The sequence below is a fragment of the Wasmannia auropunctata genome, unplaced genomic scaffold (assembly GCF_000956235.1).
Source record: "Wasmannia auropunctata unplaced genomic scaffold, wasmannia.A_1.0 LD336088.1, whole genome shotgun sequence".
Taxonomy (NCBI): domain Eukaryota; kingdom Metazoa; phylum Arthropoda; class Insecta; order Hymenoptera; family Formicidae; genus Wasmannia; species Wasmannia auropunctata.
In genome coordinates this window covers 4,469,322-4,481,988 of record NW_012026802.1, presented here as the reverse complement: position 1 = coordinate 4,481,988, position 12,667 = coordinate 4,469,322, and the positions used below count along the sequence as shown (strand labels likewise).

At 31.6% G+C, this 12,667-nt stretch overlaps 2 protein-coding genes across 2 annotated transcripts in view; both read left to right on the top strand.

Annotated features, from left to right (window-relative positions):
• LOC105448327 (glutamate receptor U1-like) overlaps positions 1-2,468 on the top strand; it is a 24,437-nt gene extending 21,969 nt beyond the window's left edge. Inside the window, exons 6-9 of the mRNA XM_011686833.1 lie at positions 27-235; positions 671-954; positions 1,971-2,165; positions 2,239-2,468. Of these exons, the coding sequence (XP_011685135.1) occupies positions 27-235; positions 671-954; positions 1,971-2,165; positions 2,239-2,311 (761 nt within the window). The 3' untranslated portion in view covers positions 2,312-2,468. The remainder of the gene's footprint in view (positions 1-26; positions 236-670; positions 955-1,970; positions 2,166-2,238) is intronic.
• A 3,064-nt stretch (positions 2,469-5,532) lies between these two features.
• Positions 5,533-12,667, top strand: part of LOC105448391 (protein PTHB1) — a 24,176-nt gene continuing 17,041 nt past the window's right edge. The window contains exons 1-2 of the mRNA XM_011686912.1: positions 5,533-5,854; positions 6,469-6,557. Of these exons, the coding sequence (XP_011685214.1) occupies positions 5,580-5,854; positions 6,469-6,557 (364 nt within the window). The 5' untranslated portion in view covers positions 5,533-5,579. The remainder of the gene's footprint in view (positions 5,855-6,468; positions 6,558-12,667) is intronic.

The following is a 12,667-nucleotide window of genomic DNA, read 5'->3' as shown; positions in this document are numbered from 1 at the left end:
GAAAAATTGCTTTTGTGTATTCGTAGGATATTCGTATGAGCCATATAGAATTCCATCTCGAATCATCACTCTTATGTTACTACTGGCTTCACTGAGCCTTTACGCGGCTTACACGGCGAACATCGTGGCTCTTTTACAGTCTACCACAGATTCGATCAAAACCCTTTCCGATCTCTTGTATAGCCCGTTAACTCTTGGAGTGCAGGATATACCATACAATCGATATTATTTTAAGGTAAATATAATTGTTACAAAACAAGGAGTTAAATAATAAAACTCCAACACGGTACAAAGCGCATTTTGGTGCTTCCATATAATTATATTAGTGTGAATCTTACAATTTTCGGTTCATATAACACCACGTGGCCGCAAATCGCGTGCTTCTCCGCAACTCCGAATCTAGTAGTATGTAACATTAAAATTAAATTGCCATAGGCAATCTAATAAATTGATGCTCAAAGCATCTATTTTTTAATAAATCCCCCCTTAGGTAGTATACTAATTGTAAGATTCACTCCAATATTATATGGAAGCACCAAGATCCGTTTTGTACCGTGTTGGCGTTTTAAGATCTCAATTGTTAGTTAACTTTTCACGATCTTTCCTAATACTTTATTAAATAATAAAAGATTTTATTGAGAGAAATAAATTTCGTTTTATTGGAATGTAGGCTTCTCAAGATCCTATTAGGAAGGCGATCGTGGAGCAGAAAATAGAACCGAGAGGACATAAATCTAACTGGATGAGTCTGGAAGAAGGAGTACGCCGCATACGAAACGAACCTTTCGCGTTTTATTGCTTACGAAGCTCGATATACTACATCATGCAACACACATATCAGGAAGAGGAGAAATGCGGTCTAACTGAAATCGATTTTATAAGCACGATTCTTGTGGGATACCCGCTTATTGCGATACAAAAACAATCACCTTATTTAGAAATAATAAAAAACGGGTAAGTTTATATTGACTTCTCACACGATGCAAACAGGAATTAATGTACATATTAAAGTTTCACGTAAAAATCTTTTGTTAGAAAACGCATAATGTCTCGTATTAAGTATATATAGTAATTTCGAGATATTTTTGAGAATATGGTATAAAAAAATCGACAATTACTTAAGCGTTATATTCCTAAAATTCAGGGTTGGGTAGTGCCTCGTTAATAAGATAAAAGTTGAGTTAAAAAGTTAAATAATTTTAATTTACCTTAGTTACATTTTATGGTCTTAATTTTTAACTTAATTTAGTTACATTTTTAGTGCTTCTTGTAAACCCAAAATAACATACATCATGTCTATGTTAGTTCTTCAAATTTGAGAACACACATCAAGGCAATTATAATAATATTAATAAATATAGTCTGGCCGCGGGAAGGAATCACGGTTCGCGGACTTTCTGTGCATTAAATTATGTTGGAAGAAGTCCTTCAAAATCGGTCCTCTTTCCGCGGCTTGATAGAAATAAGTATAACAAATATACACTTTATTTAAAAACTTTATCTAAAAACCCTAAAAGTGTAAAATGAAAAAAATTGAACTTTAACTTTTTAATTACTTTTTTTTATTAACTTAAATTTTAACTCAATTAGTTTTGTTATGGACTAACTTGTATCTTAACTAAGTTAAACTTTTAGACTGTTATCTTAACTTAGTTTTAAAAAAATTAACCTACCCAAACCTGCTAAAATTATACTTTTATTCTAAAAACGGTTTTACTTATAAAAGAATCGAGAATGAAATTTATACGAAGAATACATTTTCTTTATTTTTTCTGAAAAATAAACATTATTTATAAAAAAAATTTGCAGTAATATTTTCATACATAACTTTTATGTTTTTTTAATAATGTTTTGATTGCTTTGGAGAGTAACTTTTTTTAAATTAAACTTAAAGAGGCTTGCGTTGTGTTTGCATAAAATACTAGAATAAATTGTGATGTATGTATAGTACTCGAAGAAAATGTTTTTAGAGCTTTGAAACTGCAAGAATATGGGCTCAAGCATCGCGACGAATATCGCATGTTTACGAACAAACCAATGTGTTCGAGTCAGACTGGCTTCATTACCATCGGTTTTACAGAATGCTACTTTGCGATAGTTGTGATGGGCTACGGAGCGCTACTCAGCGTAATCGTATTTGTATTCGAACTGTTATGGCATAAAAGGTAATACTCCAGAAAAATTCTCTCTTTTGTACATGCGTCATTATAATAAATAATCTTATGTTTCATTTTATAGGCAAAATGTAAATATGATAGAAGAGACTGTGGTAGAAGAAAGGGATCCTGAAACCGTCGACTATATTAACTAGACTATTGCAAAATGTGTTATTGGACAAAATTTAGAAGATTTAAAACTTTCTAAATTACTGATGCGGCAAGCAAATTAACTTTATTATTCTGAGGATTCTTTCCGCGATTTTTAAGAAGGAAAGTCGATAGTCAATATTTATTTAGCGTAAACACTAATATAAACAGTGTTAATTATATAATAGTAAAAATTGATAATATACATATAAATATTAAATATATGTAGTATGCATATAATATGTATGTAATTCTTTTTATTGTATAGAAAGCTGAACCCCAAATATTTCCCGACATATCAGGTTTTAACTTTGAAAGACACTCCTGTTTTGTATGATGTTGTAAAATTGATTAATAAAATAAACAATTTACAATTATAATTAATTTTAATAAAGTTACCAGTATTTATTACATATTAATAAAGATTATATTATATATATTATATATTATGGCGCTATTTTCTATATAAATACAATTCTAATAAAAAATTTATTAATTTGTAATAAAAAATTAGTAATGTATTTAAAACACAATGTAATAATTATATTAAAAGAAATTACAAAATACTATTATATTTATTTATATTTAAAATAATTCCGTCTTTTCCGCTTTATATAACAAATGCCTATATTTATATGTATATTTTCTAATAATTTTCTTTCAATTTTGTTGTAAATTTAAAAATTATTATACGTATATAAATGACAAATATTTTGTTTAAATCTTTCAAGAACAGATGGAAATCTATCATTCCGACTGCTGCTATTACGAAAGTGAATATACATATAACTGTAGTGGCATCTGCTGACTAAATACCATACTAATTTACGCGAGAGTAATAGTTACGCGCGAATATGCGAATATAATATGTATATAATTTACGGCTGGAACGACACATTTGATAAAGTGTCTCTATACTGATTGTGAGACAAATATAATAATCGCAAGAGATGATTTTTACATGTTAGATTTTTTCATAAAACAGTGCAGACATTACTGTACATACATTATATGTATAACATACATCACCACACATACATATACATAATTTGTATAATAAATTTATAAAGATGGATTTTGTGTTTTGTATATCATAAAATCTTTTTCCACTCAAAAGTGAATTTTATAAACGTTTATACAAATATTGATTTCTCAAACCAAATTATCTCGTCTAAATTATTAATTATTGCATAATGATAAATTACATTATGTTACAAAAAAAATTTTTTTTATCTCTCTGGAGTGCGACCAATCTTTTCCCGAAGATTTTTTCGTACTAAACACGATGCCGTTTGAAGAATTCGCCTAGCACGTCAGGATTTTGAGTAAATTGGAATTAAATTGGCCAAAAGTTTTTTACCATATGGCGTCTTTAATTCCAATTTACTCAAAATCCTGACATGCTAAATGAATTTTTCAAACGGCACCGTGTTCAGCGCAAAAAAAATCTTCGGGAAACGATAGGTCGCACTTCGGAGAGAATTTTTCTGTAACAGTGTTATTACATAATTGTTACACAAATTATATCATACTAAATTAGTACATGTAACATCTATGATAGAAAAGACAAGATAAGTTTTTTATTTTTAAAGCTATTAAAAATCTTAAACCAAGAAAATTTAACAGGCATTGATTGCATTTGCAGGCATTTTGACTATTCTTAAGCAAGTATAATTTTTAAAAATTTCAAAAATTTTAAAGTTAAAAATCGTAAGCTAAAAAAATTTAGCGGGCTATCAAATTGAATAAAAATCACAATTTTAATCCTTTTAATTTTTTAAAATGTCAGCAATTTTTAAAATATGTATTAAAAATTGTAAGCAGAAAAAAACGGTTCGCTGAATTTATGGCAATTGAATATTTTTAATATGTCAAAATATATGTACAAAGCCATACTCGAACTCATCTAATATGAAATTCAGCTTTAGAGAATGGCATTACACTCAAGTGTTGAGATCAGTAAATATGTAGATAAAAGGAGGCTGCTCCAATCACCTTGACCTTTGACATATATTGTCAAGATTATGACCCTGAGTGACCTTCAGAAAGTTTTAGTCGTCGCTTGTTACTAAGGATTTTAAAGTCACAAGAAATTCTGAACTAAGAAAATTTGATAAGCTGTTGAATGGAAAATAATAAAGGTGTGCGAATCAAGCATTTGCATAGTCGAATCAAATCGAATCGAATTTTTTATAACATATTCAAAATCGAATCGAATCGAATCGAATCTGAATCAAATTTTAGATTAACATTACATGTTAATTTAAACGTAATAAATATCAACATTTACGATTTAGATTATTTTACGCAATGATTTAAATAAACTGAGGACCTGTTTTCAATTTACATCTCATTACAAAGAATCATGATCTTATGTGACATTTTAAACTAAAAAATATTAATAATATGTGTATGCACGAATAGTTAGAATGCTTTTGAATATTTTATTAATCTATATGAATACATTACATATATCAAAAATACTTATTTATTAGGTAAGAATAATTAATCGCGCGGGAGATGGTAAATGAACCAAATAAAATAGGCGATCGATTCGAAATCAAATCATTGTTGATTCGAAATTCTCGAACTATTCGATTTCGAATTTTGCAGATTCGAAAACAAACTCGAATCGAACCTACTGTGATTCGATTCGATTCGAGTTCGAACTATTCGCACACCTCTAGAAAATAAATATACTTGAGCAATTATAATTCTTTAAAGATCTGTTTTAAAACTCAAGAAATTTTGTAAATTAAATATATATATATATATATATATAACATATTAAAACTAATTCTTCAAAAAAATAAATAACTTTATTCCTTTAATCTCCAAAATTAATATTCTAAATAAACTATTCTTTGACCTAAATAATATGATAAAACTATCTAATTTAATCCTTTTATTAATTTTGCCCTTAATATTTATTATTTTTATTCTCATTACTAACCATATACACCCTATTATTATAATCATTTATTTAATTATTTATAGAATTCGTGCTTCATGTGTCTTCGTAATAAAATTTGCTGAAGCAACCTGTAATACGCATGCATTTCTTCGCGATACTTATTTAAGTACTGCAATAATGCGGCGAATTACACGGTGATTTCGTTATGAATCTTTGATCAGCCTCTGCCTCTGGGAAGCTGGCTATGTTGTGGCGGCGCGGTGTCATAGCAACCACCGGCGTGTAAACCCCCGGGCGTTAGTCGCAACTTACCCTTCGCGTCGCGCGATGCCGCCGAATTCTTGAAGCGTTCCGGAAAAATGTCGCTGTTCAAGACGAAGGAATGGTGGAGAACGCAGTGCGGAGTAAACGAGTCCTTCGATAGGCGCAGCCTGCTGATTACGCCGTTGTTCGGCACCGACCGGAAGGACGTCGTCGTCGTCGGCAGCCACAGCGGCTACCTCCGGATATACAGCCCGTCCTCGCAATGGATAGACGAGACCAAGTCACCGAGCGGTTACAAGTCCTCGGACTTGATCATCGAAACGCAAATCGGCGATTGCATCGTCGACATGAAGGCAGGCAGATTCGTCTCGTAAGTGAGACCGCGAGATTTGCGAAGTGAAAGGATTATTGACGTCTCGAAAAGGCGTATTGCACGTTTTTAACTCTGGAATGCCTCGTGGCCTCGTGAATAAAGATTTGCGAAAGAAGCCGAAATAACAGGAAATCATTTCAATTAGTCAAAATCAATTATGGTGGAAAAAAATCAATTTAAATTTTATCGATAAAAATTATAAATCCAAAAATAAAATGAAAAATTAATCTCTGGCAAATTAAAAAAATTTAACAAAGAAAATAGATTTAAAAAATAGTTGCTGGAAAATTATGCAAAAACTCGTCTTGTGTGTATTTTTAAATTACTAATTTGACGTATATATTTTTTTCAGTAATAAATGGCTCGTACGTTTTGTATATAATTGTGGATAAAATCAAATAAGTTATATAAACGCTAAAAATAAATATGAAGAAATCTATCTGTATGTGTCTCATAGTAACTTTAGGATATTATTTAAAATTTAAAGTCGTTATTAAATCATGTTTAAAATAACCTTTATTAAATTAAACTAATTAAAAAAATTAAGCACTTTACAACGCTGCTTGCTTAAATGTTAGACCTTTACCGATAGCGATCATGATCTGTTTCAGAGGCTCGCAAGATACTCGACTCGCGATACTGACGTCAAAAAAACTCGTTATTTATAACATAATTTTGAGCCAAGGATCCGTTGAACACGGTTTGTATATCACAATAAATTTATTATATTAAACATTTATAAAACAACAAATTAAAATGCACCCGATCTGCACATTTGTATTTTTATTACTAACTCTTTTCTCTATTGCCCTTTAACTTTTTAATTAATTTTATGAGTCTCTTCCTGTTATTCATGTTAATAAGTAGTACGTTTTAAAGCGCGACGTGCTCAGTAAACAAATCGTCCATTTTTAATCAAGTTTCCATCAACTTTAACTTATAGAGGCACAAATACACGCACAATGCACGTTACATTTGATGAAAGGAGAAAACAAGCAAAATCGCTGCAAGAAATCTCGCGATTTTTCTATTCTTTTAATTGGACTCTAGAATCACAATATACGCCGCATGTTATCAGAATATTAATTTTAGTGTCGTGACAGTAACATTAATCGCGCGACGGAATAACCGTCGAGAGAAATGGGCAGTGTGACCATAACGACTAACAAGATCGAGCGATCGTGAGGGCTGCATGTGCAGATCCGACTGAAATTCTCGCGAGAAACCTGTCTTAAGAATGATCCTCTAATTAAATTTTGCAACCTCAATAAAAGAGTGTATATGGATAGAATATGTCAAGCATTATATTTTCAGTTCATTGCATTGTCTCGTAATTACCTTATGAATATTTCTCATTATTGGCCACACCAACTTATGTTACAACTACTAATATAGTTATAGATATTTTGTTGTTCTTATTTTATCGTAATATTACTGTTACAGTCAGGGCTGAGCAAAATACATCATTAAAGTATTTGAAATACAAAATACAAAATACTGGCAATCTTAGTATTTGAATTACAAAATATAAAATACTTTCAATCTTTCGATTTGAAATACAAAATACCAAATACTTTTAAGTTTTTATTTGAAGTACAAAATATTTCTTTGAAATATAAAATACTTTTTAATTTGATCTTTCAACTACGATAATAATATATAATGTTAAACTCTCCCCTTCAACAGTCCCCTTTCCATTTTTAGAGAGAGAAAGAAAAGTTGTTTTACTCTCTTACACCCTTTAACAGTCCTATTAGCCTCTATCAACCGCATGAGAAATCTATTTACTAATGTGAGATTATGAAATTTGACTCTGATGATCTTGATATTGTTTGAAACTTGACAAAAATAGTTAGTGTCGCTAATTGTCATATGAGAAAAATTGAAGTTACTATTAATTGTGGTCAAGATATTTTATCAATATAATTTCTTTAGCATTTCAAATACAAAATAGATTGAAATTGTATTTGAAATACAAAATACATTGAATAACATTTTTGAAATACAAAATACAAATTGTATTTCAAATACAATAAGTATTTGAAATATACCCAGTCCTGCTATTACTATTACATATTTTAATTTATTCTCTCTCTCTCTCTCTCTCCCAAGTTTAATTTTTATATTTGGGGAGAGAGGGAACACATGCACGGAAAGACCAATTTTGTTTAATCCAAATCTGAAAATAATTTGTGTTCAATAATCAAAATAATCTTGTGCAAAAGTCAAAATGATTGCTAAAATATCAAAACGTTTTATAGCAATGCTTATCAGTTTCAACATTCCAACAAATTATTTTAATGATTCAATAAAAAATTATTTTCAGATCTGTTTTTAGCAAAATTTTTAGACCTTTCAACAAAATCATTCTTTCCGTGTGTAATTATTTTTTGTTTGGTCTTAAAAAAGCCCTCAGACCCTGAGACGGCAAATTCCATAGACCGTCACCGACCCATCTTCCAAGAGCCGATCCCGAGTGCGTAGATAAAATGACCGCGAGCGATGCGCTGCTAACGAGCACCACGAGCGCGCTAAATTATTCCTACGCGCAAAGATCCTCGGCGATGAGAGATGGAGACGCGCGCGCACCGCATTGACGATATATCTCACGATTGCTTATTACGGAACGATTTTTGAACGATACTGACGGTAACTACAGTATACAAGTCGTAAAGCTGATATCGTATCGCTCTTTTGCAAGAATGTGTGTAAACATGCACTTGTATTTTCAAGTTCGAATCGTGTTCAGAATTGAAATAACGTACTATCATCGAAATTTATCGAAAGATTAAGAAAATCGTGAAGCAATTTTTCGATCGTCGATGTCATGCGAGAATAATAATACGACAAATATAGTATGTCGGTTTTTACAATATCCAGCAAAAGCTATTTATCTTGAAATAGATAAAAAATTCTTTTTTTTTAATAGGAAATAATAAAATTTCTAGATCAAATATCTGTGGTATCATATGCAGTAATTCTAATAAAAATCACATATCTAATATCTATTAAAAGTTGCCCTCTTTAAGCATCCATTAATCAGACTCTTTCAGAGTTAAATTTATCGAAAGGTTAAGAAAATCGTGCAATTTTTCGATCGTCGATGTCATGCGAGAATAATAATACGACAAATATAGTATGTCGGTTTTTACAATATTCAGCAAAAGTCTATCTATCTTGAAATAGATAAAAAATTAATTTCATGTTTTTTCATAGGAAATAACAAAATTTCTAGATCAAACATCTGTGGTGTCACATGCAGTAATTCTAATAAAAATTAAAGTATCATATATCTAATATCTACTAAAAGTTGCCCTCTTTAAGCATTCATTAATCGGACTCTTTCAGAGTGAAATTTATCAAAAGGTTAAGAAAATCGTGAAGCAATTTTTCGATCATTGATGACATGCGAGAATAATAACGACGAATACCTGTATCGGTTTTTACAATATTCAGCAAAAGTTTATCTATCTTGAGATAAATAAAAAATTAATTTTATACGTTTCTCATAGAAAATAACAAAATTTCTAGATCAAACATCTATGATGTCAAATGTAATTCTAAAAATTAAAGTATCACATATCTAATATCTATTAAAAATTATCCTCTCTAAGCATCCATTTATCGGACTCTTTCAAAGTTAAAATATTTTCTTTTGTAGAACGAGTAAAATTCAGATTCAAACTGTATTTAGCACTGAATGTAAAGCACATATGATATGGACCCATGTGTGTTTATGCGAATCAGCCAATCGTGCAGCGATATCGCGTATCAAAATATTACGGAATCGCGTCGCGCAGTCTCGCTCGTTACAATATATTGGACGATCAAAAAACTTCAAGTACACACGACGATCGTAACGTCGGTCGCCTCGCCTTCTCGACGTTTCCTACGCGTCTACAGCGATTTACGTAACGCCAAGAGACTTTTTTCAATTTCCTGCAGTCGTCTCGACTGGTGCACGTTTTCCTCGTGCGATTTGAAATTAAAACGTCTTTGAAAGATCAAGGTGGAGTCGGATCAGACAATTTTGACCCTAGAACGCACCATGTGAGGAATATTTATCCATTAATATTAATGATCTACGCGATTCTATACATAATTTGCGGAAAATTACATAATCGCCGCGGGGAAACACATGGATCGGAATATAGTCTTTGATCATTAGAAATACTTATACAATCCTCATCTAATATGTGATACCATTACGGCAACGTAAAACATATAATAATGTTACAATTTAAAATAATCTTCCTGTTGCGGTTTCATAAAAAAAAAAATATCAAATTGTATACTTTATACTGTCTTTATACTACCACGAGAAATTCCTCAAAGACGTATACATTTTAGGCATTTAATATTCAAATCCATAAAAAAACTCTTTTTCCGTCCTTTACAATTTCCATTGTTAATACATCAAATCGGAATAAAATTAAGTTTGCGTGTCGCTTAAAGATAGTCTTTGTGGCTGATGAAAAAATGCTTACCGATCAAAATGACCGGTTCGGCTGTTGTCCAATGTTAAAGACTGCTTTTGCAGCACGATCCAGGATCGAGAGAGAGAGAGAGAGAGAAAGAGAGAGAGACGCCTCGAGCTAGTATCTCGTTAAATCCAGCCGATATTAGACGCCGCAATAACAACCGTCGAGCGTTTCGTAATAATTCGCGAGCGCCGTTACGACGTCGTACGCGTTACGTTACGTCGTCGAGCGCGTGAAGTGCGCGATTCCTCCCGGCGGGGCGGGTGCGGAACGGAAAGCGAGAACAATTATCTCCCTCGATGAAAAACCGATCCATCGCAGCCGATTTCCGCTTCGACCGCACGCTCGCACGAGAAAACGCAAATTGCACGCCAGCAATTTTCACATGCGCAAGCTGCACAACCGTCTGATTCACTTCTTTCGTAAGATCGTTGCGTCTAACTTCCTGACGCCAAGTAGGCGCCATCAATTTTCATATTATCCTTTTCATTTTCACAGCAAAAATCATTTACTTTTTTTAATAAATATTTTCCCCGATAACAAGAAGTCAAATTCTTAAACTTCAAGGGCATTTTATGCATTAATTATAATGCAGCCTATCAAAATTTGTAAACAAAGATAATTGTAACATTTTATTCGTTTTGTTAAAAAAAATAAGATTTTATTTCTTTCATCAAACTTTTAATTAGAGGTGTGCGAATCAAGCATTTGCATGGTCGAATCGAATCGAATCGAATTTTTGATAACATGTTCGAAATCGAATCGAATCGAATCTCTTTAATTCAAATACAAATCGAATCTGAATAAATTTTTCCCAGATTTACATTACATATTAATTTAAACGTAAAAAATATCAAAATTTATGAATTACATTATTTTACGCAATGATTTAAACAAACTGAAGACCTGTCTTCGATTTACATCTCATTTTAAAGAATCATAATTTTATGACACTTTGAACTAGAAAATATGTAATTAATAATATGTGCATACACGAATAGTTCGAATGCTTTCGAATATTTTCTATATTAATCTACATGGGTACATTACATACATCAAAAATACTTATTTATTAGATAAGAATAGTTGATCGCGCGGGAGATATAAATGAAGCAAATAAAATAGGCGATCGATTCAAAATAGAAACATTGTTGATTCGAAATTCTCGAACTATTCAATTTCGAATTTTAGAGAATTTTTCAGATTCGAAAATAAACTCGAATCGAATCCACTTTGATTCGACTCGAATTCAAACTATTTGCACATCTCTACTTTTAATGTACTTTTAATTTCTTCTTTCGTATTTTTTTGAAAAAAATCAATTAAAAAAAATCCAATTCTCTTTCTTTTCTTCTGTCTCCATTTCCCCTCTCTTGCCTCTCTTTCTTTTTAATTTTAATGTGATAAGAATATAGAAAAAATTATTTCTCCTTACATACATTTTTAATTTTTTCCTTGATTTTGTCATGTATGTTATTCGAATAAAGGAAAGCGTGTTTGTTTGTACTTTGCGCTCACCTTTTTCTGGCACACTCATTATAACACTGCCGTTGTGATATACATGTGTATAACTCTCTGCAAAACACTGATCGCTCTCGTCCGGACGTTCAAACGCGATCACGATGAATTGCGGCCTGACCTATATACAGACAGGAATCGCGATTGTTCGCCATCTCGGGGGCCGCTTGTCTAGCGCGGCCTGAGCTCGCACACATCCGTCTCGCATATTTATTTCTTCAATTAAACTGCAACGTGTATATATATGACCACGAGCGTACATAATCGGTCTGATTTAATGCCGAAGTAAAAATTGCTTCTCTGGCAAAAATACCGAGGCAATTCTTATACCAGTTCTGACAAATGTCGTCCTTGCGATTAAAAGAGATTCAAGGAACGCATTCCTCCGAATGCGTTCGTAAATATTACGTAATGCATGATAAACAGACTCGCGTTGTGGTACATTCAACAGTTCAAATAAGCACTATCGGAAAAGACTGAAGATATGGGATAAAGAATAAAGATTTACTGTTACAATAAATACCGAAATTTTTGTCAATAAGATTTGTTTTTGTTGGTTTTTTTTCTTTGTTTTACTGTCACAAAGATTTTAAAATTAATGAAAGAAATGGATAAATATAGTAAAAGATAGTAAATGTAAATGTGACGTATGTAGTGTCACTGTCCATCTTGCCTTATTAAAATCTTGTAAGCTCCAAATTGCAAAACAAAGAATCTAATAATTTATTATTTATCAATTCTTCTTACAAGGGAACCTCGCGAAGTGTCAAATTCTGATTTTAATGAAACCTGTCTCTTATACACATCTCTG